Raw genomic sequence first — 25,236 nt, forward strand, 5'->3', positions numbered from 1 at the left:
TAAGGGATCTTCATGCTTTTACCACGAAAACATGGGATAAATAGTACAAGAAAACTTGAAAAAAACAGCAAGGGAAAGCTGCCAACATGGTAATGGAAACAGATTTTAATACAGAGGTAGTATCAGCTGTTAATAATCTAACACAAGTGCTCGTGTCCAAAGTTTGTTGCTTGTACAAATGCAACTAGAAATTCAGTATTTCAGATGTTCAGTAGCTTTTCCATGACCCTTTTAATCTTTACTAGGTATGGAATTAACATAGTAGCTTTTCTGTTCTTGAAACTCAAACTGAAAAGGTGACATTAAAGTTCAAGAAGATATGGTTTGCAACCATTAACACAGAGTGTTCTGGACTTCAGAAAAATAAGAAAGCTTTCTTTCTTTCCTGGGTGTTAAACCAATCTCTTCACTATGCTTAAAAAGAGAATATCTATATGCAAAGACACCATTCCTTAGTGGTTATTTTATGCAGCTTCAAGTTAGTATAGCCACTAGTTTGGCTGGTACTTGCAGTGTATAGACTGCCTAAAAGATACAACTTGCACACATGTACCAACTGTCAAATAGTCCAAGCAGGTTTTTTAACTTTGTTTTTCAAACTAGCACCACTGTTGAGGCTGTAGTTTTGCTAGGACTGACATACAGGAAACTAACTCTGTTGCTGCCTACCTAACATAAAACATGAAAAATGAAATGCAAGGAAAAAATGAAATATTTTTGTTGGGGCTACACTCTCAGAAACTACATGATCCCTTAAAAGCTTTAAAGAAAAAGCAAATAGAAGAAAGCTACCTATTGTAAACTACAGCTTCTAGTAGAAGCCAGTCTTAAGATGTTCAGACACATAACATCCTAGAAGAGTTTGGTCTACAATTGCCAGCATGGAAATTCAGAAAACATTTCCAAGCAATCTGCACTTCAGTCAAATTTCTGTGGAAAAAAGTCCAGGTATTTTCTGCCTGATCTTCCCCACAGGAAAAAAAAAAAAAGACAGAAACATGAGTAGTATAATGACGGTGGAAGATTAAGGGCCTCAAGAAAAATGCAAGTTCCAGGAAACAAAAAATAATCACTTTCTTTCAGCCTGACATGGGAAAAAAATAAGGTTGGTATAAATCAAACAAAATTACACTCACAATAGAACACCTGCCACAAGAGTCTAAAATATTACTGTTTCGTTCCCAGGTTGACAGCAACAGTGAAGATACTTTCAGTCTTTAAAACTGAAAGGCAAATATTTATGATTCAATTGCTTAAAATTGCAACATTTAAACAAATTATAACATGAGGAGTCTTTTATCTAATGTTGTCAGCTTCACTTTTTTTATCTTTAGCCAATTCTAAGAAACCATTTGCTACAAAAATGTTGTGCTATAACTTCCCATAGTATTTCTATGGCTCTAATTGTCTCTTAAAACATATAATCCTAGTCATGTCTTCTTTCCACTCTTCTTCCCACACATGAAATCTCTCCAACCATAGCCCAGTTTCATGAACACTGCCGAAATCCAAACATGTTCACCACTAGCTGAAATACGGTAGTACTGATTATTCCACAGACCTGGGATACAAGTCAGTTGAACCTCTGCAGAAAAAAATTAGAAAGTTTCAGAGGCTTTTTTGCCATCTCCCTATGAAGCTCTATGTAATTTGATTACACATCATCTCCTTTGAAAATATTTTCAGGTATTTGTCTAAACCTGCCCATCCCCATTAAGCAACAGAAGCTAAAATGGTCAATTTGTTACTAACTATACTACTCCTGCAATCCTTAGAAAGCTGAAAACGCTCTACCATCTTTGCCAAAAAGTTTTTGCACCTAATGCAAGAAAAAGGGGACCAACAATTAATTTTCTTAGTAAGGTTATTAACTAGCTGACAAATTAAGTCAACAAACAAGTCATGTTTATTCAAGTAAGCTCTGACAAGTCTTAAATTCCCACTGATTATAGCAGGTCTGGTTAGCAGACTGCCAGAGGGAGCTGACAATAAGCAGCCACATCTGAACTTGCAGAGCAGAATCCAACAGTTAAATTAGTAAATCAGCACAGTAACAGAGCAATCTGCCCTCAAACATGGTAATACAAGTGGTTGCAACAAGAGAGATAAAAATACAGCATAACTGCCTAATTCTTAATTTTAAAGCAATATTGTTCAATAACAGATGTCCACTCAAGAGAGTAAAACTCTCTGAATGCAAGTGTTTTATTTTTTAAAATTGATGTTCACAGCATGCAAAATCTTTAAAGCTGGGTGCAATGCACTACATTTTTTGTTCCAAATAATTCTCGCTCATACAGTTACCTCATCTTGTATTCAATTGTTCTTTAAAAAATACATCATGCAGTTATTATTCTGCCCTGAGAAAGATTTATTGGATCAATATAGTGAAAGCTTTCACCATTTACTGAAAGTTTGGTTTACAGAAGAGGTTAACTTCTACCTAGACACAAAGTATCTCAAAATAAGAGAAGGAGCCATGCAATTATTTGCCTACCTGCCTAAAACGGGCAGCATTTAGGCATCTGAATCCAGAGACCAATTTACAAGAAACCCTTCAGGCAATCAAGTTCCTGAGACACATAATATCCTCTCTCAGGTCCTTCTTCCACACTAACCCCACCTTAAAAGTGGGTATTGCTCTATCTTCTTTCAGAAGTTCAGGCCTGTTCAAAAACACACCCAATACCTGCTGACAAGACACAGTTCTGCAAAACTGACCAGTCTTAGAGATGCAACACACCATTGACTAAATAACCAAGGTAGGGGAAACAGGCTATTTATTCACCTAGGCTAAAGATGTTTATATATACACCTCCATCCTTTCAAAGGGGTACTAGGCACCTGAATTCCTCAAAGGATCATTAGCAGCTGTCATAAAGCAGAAAAGCTTTTAGATTACCAGAGCTGGATTAAAAAAACATGGGAGAGTATCTCCTAAAATGCACAGTGCACAAACAGGTAGGTCCAGGCTTTCCCAGGCACTGCCTCATTCACCGACACACAGCAGCATCCCTCTTTACTTCTACAAATACTGCACTAAAGACTCCACTCCCTAGAGCCAGCAAACTACAGGCTGTAACACAGAAAGCTTGAGAATCTACACCCAATCCACCTGACTTGCATAACTAACTTATGTCCCACAAAAAACCCCACTGTTTTTCCAGAAGTAACACAGTGTTCAAGATTAACTGTAGATGAAAAAAAAATATATCACATAACCCTAGAATCCTCACAAGGACATTTTCAGTTTAAGTATTCCATCAGATTTACCAGGAACTTGTTCTTACCCTATTATGTCCAATTTTATTTCCTTGGTATCATTCGTTCACACACAGTCACCTCCTAGGCCTATTATATACCCCACAGGGGGAAAACAAGACTAGGAGTGTGTGGCACAGAGAGAGGGATGGTCAGGGGGGGAAGCAGGTCAGGGGGAGCTGGGGAAAAGCAGTCCCAAGTGTTTTTCATCCCAAAGAGGGGAAGGGGGTCATCATTTTCTACTGTAGAAGGTATTTCACTAGCTTGAGACATGAAAAATGAGCTTCAAACAGCTAATAAGTATTTTTTTCAATCTTTTAATAACTCAATTTTTTTCTGCTCTTCCTCAGATTTTTCCCAGCATTCTTAAAGAACTCACATGCATATTTTGGTATACATGTAATACTGACACAATTACTGTTTTCTATGTTACTGTCTTAAAAAAAAATAATCTGCATTTACTCCCAGAAAGATATGAATGTATTTGGCTGTCAAATGGGTGAAACTTAAAAACAACTCGCATTCTTGACACCTGCTCCCTTACCAGACTAATTCTGAATCATAATGAAAGCACATCCCTGATCAACTGAGATAAAAGTTGCAGGTAAAAATATTCACATTATCTTTTAAACTGTATTATCCAATATTCTTTATCTGTAACTAATATTCTAAATCTCTGTATTTCCTGCGTGTATTGAAAGCTTCCAAGAGCCAATGAATTAAAAAGAAATTTGAATTAGAATGGAGAATTTTCAGTTTTCTAAGCACCACTGCTTAGTGGACAGTGGAGAGATTCCTCCATTTCAGTTAACAGAAGAAAGGCATGGAATAATCCCAAAAAAGGGAGAAAAATATTTCAGCAATTTAAAACAACATATTACTGTCACAATTTCCCTCTCTTGCCCCTATGGTCAGATTAACACTGAAATTCTTTAAATGTTATGCTTCACAAGCTTCAAACTACATATAGTGGCAAATTTCCACTCAAAACAATGAATCTTCAGTTAGAACTTGCCTTCACTGTCTGTGATTTATCTAAACCTCAGAAAGCCATATATCAGTCTAAACATGGTAGGCAGCTAAGCACCACACAGCCACTTACCCCCCCGCTCAGGGGGACAGGGGAAAGAATCAGAAAAGTAAAAGTGAGAAAACTTGTGGACTGAGGTAAAGACAGTTTAATAATTTAAAAAAAAAAAAATTAAAAGAATAAAAGGGGAAAAGAAACAAAAGCAAGGGAAAAAAGTGATTAAAAAACCCCAATTGCTCACCAACCACCAACTGATGCCCAGACAGTTCCAAAGAGCGAGCAGCCAGGAAAGCCGCCTTTCCCTCCAGCAGTTTTCTTGCCGAGTGCGATGCCTACAGTCTGTAGGCACTTTTGTTCAGTTGGGGTCGGCTCTCTCACCTGTGTCCCCTCCCAACATCTGGTGCACCTGCAGCCCACTCACTGGTGGGGTGGTGTAAGAAGCAGGAAAGGCCTTGACTCTGTGCAAAGCACTGCTCAACAAGAACTAAAACATACCTGTATTATCAACACTGTTCTCAGCAAAAAATCCAAAACAAAGCCCCATACTAGCTACTACAAAAGAAAAATTAACTCTATTCCAGCAGAAACCAATACATCATATCACAAGCAAAAATTAAACATTTTTCTAAAGGATTGGGTTTATTGATCCAAAAATTCCTTCCTCCAAGTCTTCGGTTTAGTTAGTGATTTAGGCTGCTCACTAGGATATTTGAGAACACAGCAGCGATCATTTCCATAAGCAGTATCAGCTCAGTTACATGTACACTGAAAAATGGACTATGCTTCAGGGATTTATTTTTCAGGCATTAATTATTACCTTTTCATTAACCTTCCAGGTCATTTTGCACTCTCCTTTAAGCTATAGATTCCACTAAGTCAATGTTTTTACTTAGTACAGTTCCTTCTCTTTGCCTGAGGCTGAAAGCAGCCTCAGGTTCAAGTTCAATAAACTGGCAGGTTGGCCTATTACTGAATTCACTTTAAATGAAAATAAAACTTTTTTTTTACCTGTCCGATTACCAAAAACAATTTTGTTAGTGACTGGAAACAGCAGCTGGTTTCTTTAAACCTTTAAACAGATTGACTGGTTTAGGTCTCTGGAATCTCAATAGTGCAAAGGATCCTTTCAGCAAATATGAATCACGTATTTTTTCCACTGTGGGCCTAACTTTAGAAATACAGCATAGAAAATTAAAGATATCTTAATACCTTTGTGAATAAAGGGAATGCTTATTGTCATCTTGCCCACTTCAAATAATTCTTCATTTAACACTGTTTAGACAACTAATTAAAATATTAATCACAGCAAATCTGTATTTTGTGAACTTCGAAAACACTGCTGGGTTCTTTTACACTTACTTGTTAAATCACTCCAAACTAAACTCGCATGTATGCATACTTGATGTCAACGTTTGTACTTATACTACTAGCCTGACCCTATCAATTTTGATATAACCAGAATCAATGCTAGCAATAGTAAAGTAGCAATACAAGGCATCTTACAACACTGAGCATAGAGTACCAAAATTAGATAGTGACACTTACAAAACAGTTCACTCATTCTCTGCCCTGTACTGCCCTGACTCACACACACCCTCCCCAAATGCTTTGCAGCCCTGTCCCTAGAGTAAGGCCATCCGCACAGGCTTTCAGCTCCAGCAGCAGGACAAGATCAGAACCAGACCGTGCTCCCTGCAGCAGGAGGGCTGGGAACCATAGTGGCACTGCACAGCCTGTCACCTGTTAACAGGCGAGAAGAGGAAGGTTGTGCATTCACAGGGCTGAAAGGAAGGGGAGAGATTCAGTTCCAGTGCACCTTTCCACTGCAATTTTTATCACGGGCCACATTCCCAGTCCCCAAGGAATACCAAACCAGACCAAAGAGCAGTAAGAGGTTGTTCTTTGGGAAGACAGAAGGAAGACAGAAGGAAGACGAGAACAAACAGACCCCATCTCCCAGATATTTAGTAGCATTTTACCATAGGATGCTTGGTGATGCTGTACGAAGCATATCATTTGTGCTTAAAATGTAAATTGTTACTAATCAACAATTTAAAGGACAGAAACTCTAAAAATGTTGCTTCAGAAAAAAGCTTTCTATTTCAACAGAAGAGATCGGAAGATAAGTTTGAAGCAGGTTTTATGTCTTTTTCTTCCTCTCCTTACTGATATAATTTGTCTTAGCTCCATGCCATATAAATACTTAAGTCTTAGACCATGTTAATGTAACAAGCACCCCTTGGAATTGCCTGAAGACGTAATATAGAAAACACTACTAGCATCCGCCTCCACACATACCTATTTTAAAACAAAAGATGCCCAAAACCAAAATAATTGCAAAAAATCCTGATACTGATCCGAGTTTCTTCCCAAGTTCCAAAACAGAGGGGATGAACATCAGCAAGCTGATAGCAACTTCCTTCCACTTCAATGCTAACCAGCTTCCATTTTGCATTTCCCCCAAGTTAGCAGTTTTGCATGCATTAAGTGACATAAATACAAAACTGTGGTTCTGAAATATCACAATCCATTAAGGTATACAAACATAAATAGTTCAATTTCTGCTTTGATAAGCAGTAGTTCAATGTGCAGGCTAAAAGAAGCAAGTCAATTAGTATTTTGGACATTGTCTGCATATTCCTAATCTCCATTAATGAGCTCTATAATCAGCATATACAATTCACAACTCTACCCAAACTATGAAAAGTTTTGCTAGACTAAAGGGAACAGGTGCTGGCACTATACAGACAATAGTGAATTCAGGTATATGCAGGAAAGTCTAAATGGTTGCTCCGAGTGAAATGATATATGATATATTATGAATCTATATATATTATTATATATTATATATAATTATATATTATAATATATATTATATGCATATTATGAATATCTATACGAATATGATATATTCGTATAGATATGAATATATCTAATATGCATTAGATCTATTCATAGGGCAATTAGTCTTTAGTAAAGTAATGAAGAAAGATAGAGACACAAAATTGCTTCAAGTCCAGAAGTCCTTTTACAAGTGGAGTCCAGTCACCACCTCCCATGTAGAGGTGACTGAATGGGTGATTGATACAAACCACCATCTTAATACTGTCTTTAGACATCCTCCTAGCATTCAAGATCCTGTACAGTTCCTATTCCTTCACGCAGGCTCTACTGACCAACATGGGTGCACAGAATCTCTCTACGCAGATGTCTGCCATCTGTTCACTTCAGCCAAGGAGCCAGGGTTAGGCTGGCTTGCTCTGATGCAGCTTCAGCTGTGGTTACAACAGTTGGCCATCAAGCTGTAAATTGCACTGAGCGAGCTTACTCAGCTTTACCAAATCCCCTTCTTTGAGGGTCTAATTCTGCCTTTGGTTTTTTTTAAAGCTCAGTAGACAGTTGCATTAGCACAGCTGAGGCAGTAGAACCAAGCCAGGAGCAAGCAGCTTGAGGCAGGAAACACTACACAAACTCTGCTGCTGAAGCCCCTGCATCCCTGAGCCATGGCCCCACTCTTCACTGGGCACTGATACGTAACCATTCCAGCACTAATTTTTCACTGACCTCTGACCATCTAGCTGCTCCAACATTATAATCAACTTCTGCACTATTTCCAATTTATTTGCACTAACTTGCTCTGATTTTAGCCTAGCTCTCTGTACCTTCTTACACAAAACTAGTTTGAATGCATCACTTTCTTCTTCCTTGACTTTGACTCAACCCTTACTTTGGTAGCACGTGCAGATCTGTCCTATCAACTGCCTGCTCTGGCTTACCACAATAATTGCTTTCCCAGTTTTTATTCTGATGAATTGCTTCAGCAAAAATTCCACACTAAATCTCAACTCAGAGAAGATTAAGTAACCAAAGTACTAAAAGCTTTTAAAGACAAGACATGTGTCATGTATTAACCAATTAAGAACAAGTCTCATCCTCCCTTAGACACTCAGCATACACAACACTGTTAGGGGCTGTTAATCATCAGCTGAACCTTCCTATCTCTCTCCTTCCCCAAAACCACAATTTTTCGTATTCTGAATATGTGTACTAAACTAAGGGCATGGAAGTAGTAATTTTTACCTATTGCTCTTCAGAAGACGTCCTGAAATTCAGTCCTTATTTTTAATAAAAGGTGTACTGGTATTCTGTCTCCTTCTCTCCTTCCCAGCCAAATTACTCATACACTAAAAAAAAGCACCACCCCATCTGTCCTCTCTTTTTCCTTTGCCCATGACTTTCACATTCTGCATTCCTGTTTCAGTTCCAGCTACAAACTTTCTAGAGAAGGAAGCATCTCTCTAGAGTTGAAAGACAGCAAACAGAAGCCAATACAAAACAAAATGCCAAAAGTTTTCTATAGCTTAAGCAGATAAGATTCACTTTTACTTTTGTCAGTGCAGATGACCTCAACATACATTCAGAAGTTAAAACAGTCACTCTGCTTTCTCCCTAATAAACACAGCAAATAATAGATGACAAGAGAATCCCAAGGTGGAAGCTCAGGTACTTGAAAGTCTTACATGATGGAAAGATACAATGCAGCAAACTATCACACCCAAAGATGTATTTTTGCATTATTGTCTTTCATCTTACGTAACTGTCTGTATTAAAGCAAAGTTAACCCAAAGCATGTAGTGAATCCTTATACACTACCAAAGTGGTGAAAGTAATTTTTTGGAACTAATTTTTTTGTGAAGAACAGCAAAAACTCACTGTTTTAAACTCTTTCTTACCCTTGGATACAAGGGTAACAAAAGCCTCTGATCCAAGCAGACAGGAGAGCTCACCTGAAGTCAGTTGGGCCTTCAAGACTTAAATTTTAGAAACAGAATGTGAAGTGATTCTAATATACCTGTGAAGAAAGTGAGATCATTTTCAAAAAGAGAAGTGCAGGATATTATTGTCAGGTAGGACTAAACAAGCAAGCAAATTACCAAAAGGGTAATTGGTGATATGCAGCTAAGCAGAAGGGCAGCAGAGGACTACAAGTTACACACACGTCAGTACTCCCTCTGTTCTGGTGAACAGCAACATATGGAGCTGTATTAGAGTGAAAGCTACAAATGAGGAAAAGTAACCCTTCTACCCTGATCAATGATGCATACAGTTTTAAGTAGCATACTTCAAAAAAGATCACTCCTAAATAGCAACAAGGAAGAGATCCCTGACACTTGGAAACAGCACATGGAAGTGACATAAGGGAAATGTTTCTACTGGTAGGAATATCCTATCACTTAAACACATTGCCTGGGGAGGCTGAAGAGTATCAATCAGCAATGCAGCCCAAACAAAGGCATTCAAACAATCATCTAGCGTAAAAATCGCTGTGAGGTTGGGAGAGAGGAAAAGCCTGACAGGGCAACTGTTTGAGGTCCCTACCAGTCCCAAGATCATTTCCCTAAACTAGCCCTCCAGCAATTCAGATATTTATTCCGCTACCAGGGCTGGAATCACAATCGTTCATAACTGTGTTAGTGTGGAGGGGAAAGTCTGTGTGCTTTCTTTCCAAACCCCTGGTGTGTAGAGTAAGATACAACCTATAAGATGACTCCAAATCACCATTTGCTTGCTTTCACATAACTTAAAAGATAAATCACAATTTCTGTACTGATCAACTTCTCTACTACTTTTAAATTTTTTTATTTTTTAGAGATTTCTACAAGGTTACACAATTGATACACTGTATGAAATGCACCAATTTTACTGGGTGTGATACAAATACTTGGTATTTTTTTTTGTCATCTCCTTTTAAAAGAAGCAACCACTTTTCACTTAAAGCACCTTATTACAATCTTGGAAATATAGTATAGGAGCCAATTTTTAGGCCTTGAAAATATTGTTGCAGATTCCCGACTCTGCGGACTGCTCAAAATCTTACACTACAATTTTTTTTTTTAAAGTGTCACCAAGCTACAAATAACTTGTTCACCAAACACGTGAAGAAGACACATGTATTTAAGATGTAAAGTCAACTACAGAGTTACTAAAACAGAAGGTGGGTTTTGCTATTGTTTTAAAATAACTGGGGCTATGGAAACTTCTCTTGATTTTTTTCAGAAATTTCACCTTCTGACACTAAGCTGACAAAGTAGGACATTTTGGTATAACTGATTATCACTAATCTCCTGAGCAATCCGGGATCGACAATCCACCTGCAGGATCAGAACCATTTCTCTGTATTCTGCTTTTCTATAGTATCAACTAGTTACATCATCTCATACTCAAATTAGTTATCACCTTGGATTTTCTTTTCTCTGCTTAGCACCTAGCAAAGAGAGATTGTCAATGTTACAGTAATACATAAAAACCACGGGGAATTTTAGCATCTGAACATCCACAAACTTTTCAGGTCATGTTTTAGTAATTGTAAGCTCATATGAAAGGACACACACACATATGCCAGCTGGAATTCTCTGTTTCCATACTCACATATTTAGTTACCTGAAATGCTGTATAATTGTCTAGCATAAAAACATCACGTTTGAAATTAGTTTTAAAACAGATCTTCAAATTTTATTATTCCGAATGATTAACACCATCGGCAGCAGAATTTCTAAGTACTTTCTCCCACTGTGACACATGAGCATTTAACAGTTTACAGGGCTATCCATTGTGTCATTCTTGCACAGTATTCCACTCGTTACTAAAGCTCATTAATAATTACCTCCATTTCCCATACAAAGAAGTTATAGACCTGCTCCACAAATATCACAAACACAGCCAGCCAGGCACAGCCTACAAGGGAACCAACATTCTTGCAAGACCTACTGTGTTTTACACTTTGACAATTCAAATAGGTGAGACTATATTAAATGTGTACAGCATTACTCCAGGCACTTCAGGATATTCCTGTGATAAACAGCATGAAGTGCATTTCAATCAAGTTCAGGCTATCAAAACCACAAAAGCTGAAGTTCCAAACACTGAAGGAAAGTACCACCCTAAGCTCTGGTTGGTGTGTCTTAAGGACATTCAAAACATCACTTCTCCACAGATGCTCTCAACAGTACGCCAAGGTTAGCTAGCATTCCCCTTCTCCAGTGGTTTGGGTTTACCTATGTATTTCCCACGCTCTGTAACTTGAACATTGTTTACAGGTATCAAATTGTTTCAAGTTATTAACTGAAATTTTTAAATACATTTGCCAACTGAAATGGATGGAAGCTAGACCTTAGGGACCTGTCCAAATACACTACTAAACATATAGATAAAAGACTGTTGAAACTTCATTATAACTCTGCAGTGGACTCTAGCAGACTTACAATCCTATCCATAAAAATGCAGGGGGGTCATGAACATATATCAGTGAATAAAGGAATTAAAACAAATTTGCTCCTCATACTTTCTTCAAAATATTATTCAGAAATACCAGGATAAACCTTCATTGAACTGTAAATGTTATGAGCATAACTTTAATGACATCCACAACTCCAATTACCTCAGATGCCAAACAAACACTACCTACACTGCAGCAGCCAGGGACTGTCTGCCTCACAAATATATTGTCCCCAGTTCAATGGGATTCTGGCCTCTACTGCTGTAGAGCACAGTAATACTGTATTCAAGCCTTCTTATGAGACCAAGAATCAAAACAAACAGACCTCGACGAGTACTATGGATCAGAAGGGAGATTACAATGTAAAAATGGTAGCAATGCCAGCTTAACTTTTTGCTACAAACACCCATAACAGTATTTACTGAGTTAATCCAATACATATCAGTGTTTTTAATTTGCTATGCTAAACTTGTTTTGCATAAGTAAACATCTTCTCAGGCACAGGTAACTTCACAAGGTGATAATTCATAAATACGTCTTATTTTGATGAGGCTTTAATCAGTCAAGAATTTTTGCATACTACCTACACTGCATTGCAATTCACTGAGTTGGCAAAGGAAAAAAAAAAAAGGCATGTTTCACAGAAGTTTCCTGATCCTGCATTTCAATGCAAATTGAAAATAACAACTTTTTTTGAGGCATTTTCCTTTCTTTAGTGGGTGAGAAAGAGCAGGAAATCAGTTCTGTGCAAGTTTAACTCAGCTGCAAATAAACTCACTTTATTTGCTTACACAAATTTAAATAGGCATACTTCTCCAAAACAAAATTTACATCTATAAAGTAGGTGTTCTTCACAATTTGTGCATTAAGAGAAAACAGCAACAGTCTGACAGCACTCTTTATTGCTACAGGACATAATTTATTTTTTTTAGACACAGCATAACAGATTTTTAATCAACAATCATTCCTCTAAATCTTTTAATTGTGTACAGAGACCAGTGCAAATCAAGAACCACACTGAAAGAACCAAGTGTCTGAGCACGTCAGAGTATAGAAAGAGGACCTAAATGCAGTTTATGCTTTCAGACACATGCTCTGAAGTACTCAGTACCACAGTTATAATACCAACTTTTTAACCTTTTTGTATCTTCGTGCACCATGCAGTTTCACATGCTATGTAACTGATACCTGTCCTTCATAAAAAGTGTTAATTCTTTACCACGACCCAGCCAAGCATATCTGCAGTGCACAGTATTCTGCGAGAACTCAGTTCCACCTGACTCAGCTCAGCTGAAAACATGCAGTTCAAGTGAACCTACTAAAAGTGCAACATCAAAACATACACAGGAAAAACCCTCGGGGGGGGGTGGGGGGGGTGTCTCATCCAGATGCAAAGTCCACCCTGCACAGCATAACTACAGGTTAATGCATTTTTGCTTTTAAGAAAACGTATGCTTTTTTGATGAGCCTTAACAAATCTCCTCTGGTTTCTAAGCCCACGACACATTCCTTCTCACCCTGAATTTGAGGGTGTCTCTTCTGCTCACAGCCGGCTCAGACCACCTCTCCTCCAGCAAGCAGGTAGCGCGCGTGCTTCACAACCGAGTTCAAGCACGGTCGAATGGCTTACTTTAGAAGTAAACCGCTCGCACCCATTTTTGTTTTGTCCGAGGTAACGCAGGGGGAGCCCAACCCGCCCAACTGGCAGGGCTGCTCTCAGCCGCTTGCTGCGCAGGACGGGGAGCCCGCGACCGCCAACGCCGACGGCTCTCCGGCCTCAGCACCAGGCAGCAGGCTCCCCCTCCTGCCCTGGCATACTGAGTCACTGTCACATTGTCGGGGGGTGGGGGGAAACCCCACAAAACCAAAAAACTTTGAACTGAAGGCCTGCCCGTGCTTGCTCTGCAGCTGCGTGCCCCGCCGGCTGCCCCACGCCCACCGACGGCCTCGGGCCCTCAGGCACAGGCACACGTCGGGCCACCACGGCCCGCTGCGCTGCATGGAGGCGGCCGCCGTGCCCTCTTGGCCTCTCCCTCGGCCCACTGGCTGCGGCCCGCGCCCTCAGCCACAGCACCACCGGGGCCGCGCCCCGCAAGCCCGTCCCTGAGGGGAGGCCGGCTGCTCCGCGGCCCGAGCGACCGCCCCGCGGGCTGAAGACGGCCGCGGCGCGGCCCTGCCTGACTCCACGACCACCCTCCCTCCCCAGCCGAAGGCCGTACGCAGAGCCTCAGGCTCGAGCCGAGACTGGCCCGGGAGCGACCCGCAGCCACCCAGCCGTTCCAGGCCGGGCCAGGCCGGCCCGCGCGGGGGCCCGCACTCACCCGCCCGACCCGGCTCACCCGCCTCCCCGCAGACACCGCCGACCGCCGGCCTACCCGCGTCCACCACTACAGCCAATCCAGAGCATCGATAGCCGCTAGCGGTGGCCAATATTTAGTCAGAGTGAAGAAGCAGCGGCCAATCCTTGCCGGGGGGCGGGAACCGAGGCAGCGGCATCGCGCCTGCCGTCCATGGAGGGGCGGGCCGGGGCTGGTGCTTCCGTAGGGAGCGGGACCTGCGGGGCGGGCGCGGCACGGGCGCTGCTGCCTTTTCCTCAGCCCTCGGCCGGAAGAACCTGCTGCCCTCCTGAGGGCCGTGCGGCCTGGGTGCCACCGCGGGGTGCCCAGGGGGTTGGAGTAGCCACAACCTCCGGAGGCCGGCGGCGCACTGAGATGAGCTCCTGCGGCAGAAGGGCCGCTGGCCTGCTTCTTTCGAGTCGTGCGAGGAGGGCGGACACCTCCGAGGTGACGAGGCCTGGCCGGCCCTGAGGCAGCCAGCGTGCCTCATCGCCACCAGCCGCCATCAAGCGGCGCGCCTCGAGCGCTGTCTGTGCCCGGATTTTGTGTTTCTGGCCTTTATTTTGTTGTCACTGGATAAATTACTCTTAGCGTTTTAATAGGTCGTTTAATCATGCCAAGTAGGTTCACCTCTGGGATGGTCACTTATCTGAATTTAAAAGGAGATTTTACTATTGAACATTGTTTACAGGTATCAAATTGTTTCAAGTTATTAACTGAAATTTTTAAATACATTTGCCAACTGAAATGGATGGAAGCTAGACCTTAGGGACCTGTCCAAATACACTACTAAACATATAGATAAAAGACTGTTGAAACTTCATTATAACTCTGCAGTGGACTCTAGCAGACTTACAGTCCTATCCATAAAAATGCAGGGGAGAGGCAGGCAGAAAGAAATTCAGAGGCAGGCAGAAAGCAATTTCACATTTTCCTGCGGAGAGGTGGGAAAGGGTAGCGCACAATAGGCAGCAAGATTTACGCACAACATTGGGTGATATACATTGTACTGGAGACGGAGATAGGCAAAAAAGACACACACTTTACAGAGGAAACAAAGACGGGGCAGAGCAAGGGAAAAGAAGAAAAATAATGGCCTTAAACATGAAGAACTGTTCTATGTTCTGTGCATAGAGTCATTAAGGTTGGAAAAGACCTTTAAGATCATCCAGTCCAACTGTCAGCCTGACATCACCATGCCCACTAAACCATGTCCCAAAGTGCCATGTCTACACATTTTTTGAACGAATGCATGTAGAAAGCAGAGGCAGAAGCGCACAGCATTTGGGATGAACACAGAACACAGACTACCCCATACAAAAACAAGGCCAGAGAAGACATGCTGCACATTGTCTACACTGATGAAGCTTCACCTGTTTTCAGCTATTTCTGTAAAGTTTGAATATTGATTTTTATTAGTATGATAGTCGTTCCTCAGGGAAATCTCTCATTATGAACTTCATGTAGAATATTTCAACTAGCATATACTTACCTTGTTTGACACTCTGCATAAGTATAGCTACGCTCTATTCCAGTAATACACAGAGTCAGTTCTTGCAAAAAAAAAAAAAATATTAGATGATGTTATCCTATCCTGCTTCCATCTGCAACAAAAGCTTTTTTAGTCATCCTGTATTATCATGTTGGATACACTCTAAACATAACAGGAATGATTCATTTATGAACACCAATATCTACTTGTTGAAACATCACAACCAAGATCAAGAATAAACTTCATCCGCAAAGAAGAAAACAAGTGAACACTGGACCTAATGAAATGTGATTTCTATGAGTGTGTCCCATATTCCTGCTGCCATTCAGTAGCAAGAATCCCCAGTCATCCATTTTCTTACAATTCCTCCTCTCTCATATTATCAGTTCAGTTCTTGCTCTTTGGCCACTCTGCCCTTCTGTGTTTCCTGTAATTATTTTTCATGTTCCTCCATTTTAAGCAAGACAAGTGACAGGGCATAATGTGGCTGGTTACTAGCTTTCTACGTGCTAGTAGCTTAGCCAGTACGTGCATGCCAACTACTAGTCAGAAAACCATTATAAATGGCTAACTGTAGAGTTCATGCTCAGCAGAAGTGCTGACTTTGCTTTCTCCTGTGCATACCTGCTAATTTTTGCAGAACTTACTGAAATCTAAGTATGTCATCTTCAACAGGGATAAAGAAAAAGTGGAGGCATTAAATGCTTTTTTTGCCTCAGTCTTTAATAAAACTGACAGACCTTGGGCTGCCTGGTCCCCTGAGTTGGAGGACCACAGGTGAGTGAACAGTGAGTTTCCATTTGTGGGTACTGAAATTATAAGGGACCAGCTATACCAGATGAATGTTCACAAGTCCATGGGGCCTGATGGGATTCATTCCAGAGCACTGAAGGAGCTAGTGAATGTTATGGCAGGACCCCTCTTGATCAACTACCAAAGGTCTTGGGGGTCTGGGGAGGTCCCCGCTGACTGGAAGCATTGTTCCAATTTACAAAAAGCATGTGAGGGAAGATCAAGGGCACTACAGACCTGTTAGTCTAATCACAGTTCCTGCAAAAATTATGGAGAAGATCATACTGGGTGCTATTGAAAGGCATTTAAAGAACAATGTAGTTGTCAGGCATGGGTTCACAAACAGAAAGTCCTGTTTAACCAATGCGATATCCTTCTAAGATAGGGTCACCCACCTAATGGATGAAGGAAAGGCAGTGGATGCAGTTTTTCTGGATTTTAGTAAGGCTTTTGATACTGTCCCTCACAGCATCCATCTGCACAAGTTGTCCGAGTGTGAGATGAGCAGATTCAAGATACACTGGGTGAAGAACTGGCTGAAGGGCAGGGCTTAACAGGTTGTAGTGAAGGGGGCTACATCTGGCTGACAGCCAGTGACCAGCAGTGTTCCTCAGGGCTCAGTTCTAGGGCCAGTTCTGTTCCATATATTTATCAATGATCTGGATGCAGGAGTTGAAGGCACCATTAGCAAGTTTGCTGACACCACTGAACTGGGAGATGCTGTTGTCTCTCCTGTGGGACAAGATGCCTTGCAGGGGGATCTAGATGGATTGGAGCATTGGGCAATCATGAAATTTAACAAGAACAAATGCTGGACTCTGCACCTGGGAAGGAGTAGCACTGGGCACAAGTATAAACTGGGAGAGGAGTGGCTGGAGAGCAGCCCTGCAGAAAGGGATCTGGGGTGCTGGTTGGCAGCAGGCTCAGCAGGAGTCAGTCGTGTGCCCTCGCAGCCAAGAGGACAACCCGCATCCTGGAGTGCATCAAACACAGCATGACCAGCCGGTCAAAAGAGGTGATTGTCCCGCTGTATTCAGTGGTGGTGCAGCCTCACCTTGAATATTGTGTGCAGTTCTGGGCCCCACAATTTTCGAAGGATGTGGAGGTCCTTGAATGCATCCAGAGGAGGGGCAACAAAGCTGGTGGAAGGGCTGGAAGGCATGTCCTGTGAGGAGTGGCTAAGGACTTTGGGCTTGTCTAGTTTGGAGAAAAGGAGGCTGAGGGGAGACCTCATTGCTCTCTGCAGCTTCCTGAGGAGGGGAAGTGGAGAGGGATGTGCTGAGCTCTTCTCCCTGGTATCCAGTGACAGGACACCTGGGAATGGTTCAAAGCTGCTCCACAGGAGGTACAGATTTGACATTAGGAAATATTTCTTTACCAAGAGGATGGTCAGACTCTGGACCTGGCTTCATAGAGAGGTGGCAGATGCCCTAAGCCTGCCAGTGTTTAAGAGGCATTTGAACAGTGCCCCTAACAACATGCTTTAACTTTTGGTCAGCCCTGAAGTGGTCAGGCAGTTGAACTAGTTTGTTGTTGTAGGTCCCTTCCAACTGAAATATTCCATTCCATTCCATTCCATTCCATTCCATTCCATTCCATTCCATTCCATTCCATTCCATTCCATTCCATTCCATTCCATTCCATTCCAGAGTTCCTTCCTTCTGTCAAATTTTTGCTAAAAACAGCTAATGGTTCAAAAGCATTAGGAAGGACTGCTGGTAGGTATGTATGCAGACAGACTGATGGGCAGAAAAGACAAACTCAGATACTTTGAGGTAATGATGTGAGTTACTCAGAAAGATCAAGACAGCCTAGTGTTTGCAGACCACCTCTACAATCAGGAGAGCTTAAATCCCTCAGCAGCAGAGGACACAGCTCTTGAAGTTAGGCTCATATTGAAAATCATCCTCCTAAGGAATCCACCTCACACACCCACAGACTGGCATAAAAGGGAACAGGAGAAATTAGGCACCAAAGGTTAAAATCGGCCTCTGTGAATACTCTTCATGGTACATCAACCCATCACTCCATAGAAATACAAAAAGTTTTGTCAGAATACTACTACTGTGCAAACATTGCTAGTTTGTATCCTCAGCTGGGGAGTAAGAGTGAATTATTCCTGAAGACTTGCTTTGCTGATTGATGATTACACTCCACTAAAGACATAATCCAAAAGTCCATGGAGTCTAACAGTTTCTTTGTAATGAATTTTAAATGGTTGCATAAGACACTTCCATATCACTGGTGCATCCATGCTATCATTCATATTGTATTCAAAAGACTAAATAAACACATAAACAGAAAGACTTTTCATGTGAGCTGCATGTGAGCATCTAGAATTTTGTAACAGTTTTAATCTTCATAGTATTCCAGACCAAGCTTTTTGTCAGGAAGCCGAACTGTATCTGCCCATACTGATTGCTGTGCCCAGTACGAACACACAGAATACCACTGTATCAAGGTGTGCCACCTCTTTATCCAATACTATATTATTAGGTTCTCTAAAAAGAAAGGAATTTTTTAATGATCAAGTTCATCCTCCCTCATAGAGGACTTCAATGAGAATTATGACAGAGTACTGAAAGGCAGACATGAAAAACAATACAGTGATTCCTGTAAAGAAATTCCGTTGCAAACCATAAACTGTCATACCTGTGTGTTTTCTTGGCTATATTCCATTTTCTGTACAGAAATTTTGTCCAGTAGTTTTCAAGAATTTTCTTTTTTTTTTCAGATGTTTGGTACGCCTACAGTGTGTATGAATGATAGCTTCAACTGGAGTTATTGTTGTATGCTAGGAATGTTGTACATTTGGTTATTTCTGGATATTGCTGAGCAAATGAGATATTATGTGTACTTCACAGCAGACCAAATATTTCTTAGAAGCATGAGAATCATTGTATATATACTTTACAAGCGATTTGTTCAAGTACAGTTACTCAGATGTATCCCCAAAACTCTGAAATTGCAACACAACAAGCTGTAAAAACACCAATAACAACACAGAACTGCAAATTAAATCTCGTCTCACAAAAATTCAGATGGCTATAAATTCAGGAAACCATGGTGTGTTCCAGTTTAAAACACAGATAACATTAATATAATCCCATTGTACTAAAATTCACCTGCCACTCAATAACAAGATAATGTTCAGTTTAATAAAATGAAAGCAGAAAATTTTAAATCAGTTAAAATAATTTTTCTGACACATTGTAAAATTAGCCAAGGGGTATTTCTGCAAGGTACCGTTACTTATAAGTAATATTATCTGTAACTATTGTTAAGAACAAGTGTTTAGCAGGATAAAATATATACTTTGCAGTTTTTATAGATAATGTCAACATCTAGGTTTACAATAGTGTAAGTAACAAATGCATACCAACAGTTATGGAAAGAAGGATTATAAAGCAGTGTTCAGAATTTGAGATTTTAAGGTATTTTTCATTAAGAAGATGATTTCAGCATGACTGGATTATTCCTTACTCTTGTACTTCAGAGTGCTTCCATGAGGTCCTTTGATTCCTGTTGCTATTGCAAAGAAGATTTAAAAAAATTTAAGTTTCATCTGGATTCATTGTGGCAATGTCTATGTAAGAACCCATTTATTTCTGTATTAAAATCAATGAAATAGTACTGCAAATAAACTAGCTTAATAAAAATAATTTATCTTTCTTATAGCTAACAGCGCATACTGTTCTGTGCATGGCACTAGGACCCAGCCTCCTGAGCTTCTAAACAAGCTATCTACTATCTCAGACCTTTTTACAACTCCCCAAACAAAACAAAACAAAAAGTAACAAATAGAATATTATTTTATTCTAGGTCATATTGTCTAGATAATTACTTGGATGATAAAACACAACTATGAGATACAAAAAAAGAATAATATTTAAATGGTTGCTTTATTGTTGATGTGGTTGTAATTCATAGCAATTACTAACTGATTAATAAATGTCTTTTATATTGTAAATACTTAGAATAGAATAGAATAGAATAGAATAGAATAGAATAGAATAGAATAGAATAGAATAGAATAGAATAGAATAGAATAGAATAGAATAGAGTAGAGTAGAATAGAATAGAATACAAAACAATACACTGCAATACAATAGCATAGAACAGAACAGAACAGAATAGAATAGAATAGAAGCAGTTCAGCTGGAAGACATCTACAAGACCATCCAGTCCAACTGCCTGACCAATTCAGGGCTCACCAAACGTGAAAGCATGTTATTAGGGCATTGTCCAAATGCCTCTTAAACACTGACAGGCTTGGGGCATCAACCACCTCCCTAGGAAGCCAGGTCCAGTATTATGCTAGGTGGGAACTTACATCACCTGTATGCTATCTATTAGTGATTCAGCCATGTTCCTATTGCCCAGGCCTCCTAAAATACCTCTTGTTATGTGTTAACAAAAACTGAATTCTGCAGGATAAGTCAGAGTAAAAAATGAAATCCTAACTACCAAAAAATTCCCAGGGCAACCAAAACAAATTAAAGTTTCATTAAAGAGACTGAATATACTGTACATGTATTTATATCTCATAGTAATGTACCAAGATGTACACAGGCTATAAAGTATGAACAAAGTACTGTATGCAATCTTTCTATGTCCTAAAGTACTCTCTAAATAAAAACAGTTCATAACTTAAATTCCTAGCAAGGTCTCTGATGAATTCAATTAATTCAGCAGTGATATGTTGAATCAAAGTTTAGATCCTAGTGAGCAGCTCTGTATTAAAAAAAAAACAACACACCCCCAAAACCCCATGAAATTCCACAAAAAGCTACTACACAAACAGGTACTGTACTAGTTATAGCTACAGACCTGAGACTCTGCTAATCAATATACAAATGTAATTCCTCTTTACTCATTAACAGCACACACTAGGATTAAAATTCGAAGGGCTTTAGTGAGGAAAACATTCTTTCTCAGGAAGGCACTCAAACAGATGCATGAAGGCGTATGCGTGAACAAGTCAAAGGCTTCCAGCTCCCTAGATTCTTGTATTTCCTACACTTGCTATGGAAATTTCTCCCTGTACCTCTTTCCTAAATAACAGCGTCTTTAAACAGAAGCAGTCAACTTTTTCTGTCCTGAAAAAAAGAAAAAAATGTTAAAAGACAACTAATTGCTTCTTACACTTACTCTTCTTCTAGTGCACCAGTTACAGCTGTTGCTTTGAACTTACTACATCCATCCTAGGCATCTGTCATACTTTAAAACTAGGCATGCAAGTTCCAACAAAAAGGGTGAGATAAAAGCTTGTAACTGGGCGAGGCTGATTCCCTCTACCAAATGTCTGAGGTGCATCCGTGTGATACTGTAACACAGTAAAATGGTGACACAACATCCTGTAAGGACACTGAGAGAAATAAATACTGTCACAATGATTCATTAAGTTTGTCAGCGCAAAAAATGAACTGATACTAGGATTAGTTTTTAAATATATAGAAAAATATTTCGGTCACTTCTTTCAAGAGTTTGTACTTTTGGCCATTTATAGTAAGCTAAGCAGCTTAATTGGAAAGGCCTAACAATTGTTCTAAAATGGTTAATTTTTGCTCTTCACAATAGAATTACAAAGTATTTCTGATACCAAAGCCCAGAGTAGCTGAAGTAATTCTGTCAGTGTTCTGTGGAACTGACTGAAGTACAGTGTGTGTCTATGCACATGCGTTAAGTCTCCAAATTTTGGCACAAATCCAATTTGTCAGGACTGTGAGCATGAACGCCTTCTCATGTTTAGCTGGCAGAGTGAAGGAGTTCAGCTGGCTAAGTCCAAGGGGGGCTCCTTCACCGGTGCAGTGAAGAAAGCTGGAAGAAAGGACTTGCCCCTCCTTTTCCCTGGGGGCTGTTTCCAGCTGTGGCTTTACTACTGGTGCCACAGCTGTGCAACAGCTGGTCTGCACCCAGTCCTGGACCTCCCCCACCCTGGCCCTGACCCGGACCCCGCTGGCTGGGCTTCCTGGCTCAGCCTGACACCTGTCCCAGCACTACAGCCTTGCTGGGGCGTCACTGGACTGTGTCTGACTGTGGTCATCATCTCTGGCCCTGATCCTGACCCCTGCAATGTTGTCAGCGAGGCCACTGCGCCCGTCGGGCTTGCTGTCACACTCGGCTCCCTGCTTACCTTCCATTGCAGAGCAGCCAGGCCTCGCTGCGCCCTGATGCAATTTTAGTACACTGTTTTGGAAAAAGAAACAATTTTGGAGTTTAAGGCTAGGAGTTGTTTGTTTCTTGAGAGAGGGGTCTCAAAGCATGAGAGATAAGTAACGAGTTTAGTCTGTTAGGAGCCAGATAAATCAAGAAGTCTGCTGTGTTAGCATTCTTGGTATCATGGTAGTGATTAAATTCAGAAATAAATACTGGCCTAGTCAAGGAGAAAGAGCCACAGTTTTGGAAATCTCCTCAAAAGCTCAATAGAAGTGTCTTCTGAATTTGCACAGTGCAAGGATTTCTGCTGCTCTGAGAAGATAAAGATTACCATTCTCAAGATCAGAGAAGATAAAGATTACCTTTCTCGAGCAGTCGTAATGGAAAACACACCTGTGTCTCTGGATCTCCGGCCCACAGCCTGGCATTTTACCTTAAACCATCATGGAAGGGGAGTTTATCTTAGCCTGTTGGTGGTCTGGCAGATGTATTTATACAATACAGATGTATTGGACCAAATTCTGCTTTCAGGAGCAAAGATGCAGGTTCAAGAATAGACAATGTTGATGCATTTTTACTTCTGGAAAAGACAGTATGGTCCTGGGATTTTAACTGACAAAGTTTGGGCTATTCTATTTTTTTCCAAGTTCCAAATGATTCTTTCAGCCTTTTTATTGACAATCTTGAATACACAGCTGCTCGAGACACTTCTTTCCCCTTCCTGAACTAATGAAAAATATGACTTGACAGAAAGCAGATCTAATGCATTAAGGCACTCTTTCGTTTAGTAGGTGCTATGGGTGAAGATGGTGAAATGGGAAAAAACTATGAGTTGTGTAGCTGCTGCAAGCACATCTTTCAACCCAATGTATGTAAAAGTTGTTCAGAGATCACTAGAAAAAAATATTGTTTTGAAAACTGCCTGCTTTTTTTGTGAGGATGTATGTATTTGTGTCAACAGAGGATTGATTTTTTTTTTTTCTTGGTAGAGTGAGCAGATCTTTTTGCTGTCTTCAGCTACTGAAGTTAAAGAATCCTTAGGCAGTACAGTGAAACCAATGTGTAGGGCTTTGAATCTCTTTTTTCGCTACAATTTCAGCATTTTTTTCCTTACTGAATCTGGGTACTGTGAAGAACTTTTTAAGTATGTCCACAATCACATGTACCAAAATAGGTCCTGGCTTAAGAAAAGGGGATAAGCCTACTTCAGTTGATGATTACTGATGGTGATCTTACCTGTAAATATTGTGGTTATGACTTTCAAACAGGCTTAAGATAGGCCTGTCAGTCCCTTCACCACCAAAATAGTAGCTTACGTTAAATAGATTCTGGTCTCTCATACCTTTTAGTCTGGAGTTTTTCTCAACTCAAGACTGTTTGAATATTTACAAGTTGTTCTATGCAGGTAGTGCTATAGCAAGTCTTCATGTGAATGGATAAGGAGGAATTTAGATGTCTCCCTATAGATACCCATCCTGTAATTATGTAGCCTCTGCTCGTACCACCTCACAGGAACTTGGACAGCTGCCTAACACTGATAACATTGCTGCACAGAAAATACCACAGGGTCCTCCCTCCTTGACACTGCATAGCAGAAATGTGCTGGATACTTGGTCTGAAGTTACAGACAAAGCCTGCACTTGTTTTGGAAACAGAAATTTTTATCCCCTTAATTAAAATAAGTCTAAGAAAGGCAAGTATTTTTGTAATGAAAATTAAGTTATGAAGCAGGCAAAATCTGTTCTCAGATAGAGCTTTATCAAAAAGTTAACTGATCCAAAAATTGATGCTGCCTACCTATGAGAAAATCAAAATATTCAAATTCCATGGTTAAATATGCCATATCTGCAGTTTGGTTTCCTAATTAATCTGGGTACTTTTCTACCTCACAGTTTTTTTAGCTTCTATGTGTTTCAAAGGCAGGGAGTAGGACAAAATTCACTGTGAAAACAGCAGCACAGTCCACCCCATGTGGGATAACTCCCATGTTTGTTCAGCACCAGTTCTTTCATCCGCAGGAGACCAAACCCATCAGCTCTTCTCTGCATAGAACAACTGATTTAAAAAGGATACAAACAACATAATTAACAGAGGGGATGAAAATTCAGAATGTAGACTTTCCAAATTAAATAGGATGGCATAATTCATTTGCTAGAGATTGATTTTTCACCAACCTGAATCTGTCTAGGAGTTATTATAGGAATTATCTTGCTACTTATCTTCATTCTGTTTCAGTAACAGCACCTGTAAGATTTTATTGATGTAACTAGCAAACCAGATGGCAATTTTACTAAATCTTGGGGAAAAAAAAGTGATTGATTTTTATACAGTCATTGTGTAGGACAACTTGAAAATATTAAAGTGGATATACATATTGACCTACTTCCAATCAAGCTACCTTGTTATATTTGTTGATAATCTACTATACTATTGATTACTAGATACTACCCTATCCTCCAGAAGCTGATGGCTGTATTCACATCTTTTATGTGTAAAACATAGGGAGGTCATTGGCAGAATCTGAAAGTTATGCGTAACTTCTGCAACACGTGCAGATCACACTGCGAAAGCCAAGTCCATTTTGTTTATTCTGTTACACGCTTCAAGCTAATTTGTTTCCTGTCAAAGAAAGTGGAATTTTCTGTATTTATTGAGTTCATAATCTTCCCTGGCCAGTCAGATTGCTTACTCAAACCAAGTCAATTAATAAGGATACAAAACACAGTCATCTCACTTAAAACAGTTGCTGTAACATGCAAAATTATGCTCAACTTTCTTTTTTTACTACTTCTGTACAGTTTCAAATGAAATATGTTGATTTTCCCAATAACAATCTTTTAATGTTAATTAAATAATAATCCAGAAAATAAACAGTGAAATAACGTTTTCA

At 40.2% G+C, this 25,236-nt stretch overlaps 1 protein-coding gene across 1 annotated transcript in view; it reads right to left on the reverse strand.

The window, feature by feature from the left end:
- Positions 1–24,174, reverse strand: part of PJA2 (praja ring finger ubiquitin ligase 2) — a gene marked incomplete at both ends in the record, with an annotated part of 41,855 nt that extends 17,681 nt beyond the window's left edge. Inside the window, one exon of the mRNA XM_082013320.1 lies at positions 24,144–24,174. Coding sequence (XP_081869446.1) covers positions 24,144–24,174 — 31 coding nt within the window. The remainder of the gene's footprint in view (positions 1–24,143) is intronic.
- Positions 24,175–25,236: the final 1,062 nt, after the last annotated feature.

This window comes from Phaethon aethereus, assembly GCF_964289735.1.
Source record: "Phaethon aethereus genome assembly, chromosome: Z".
Taxonomy (NCBI): Eukaryota; Metazoa; Chordata; class Aves; order Phaethontiformes; family Phaethontidae; genus Phaethon; species Phaethon aethereus.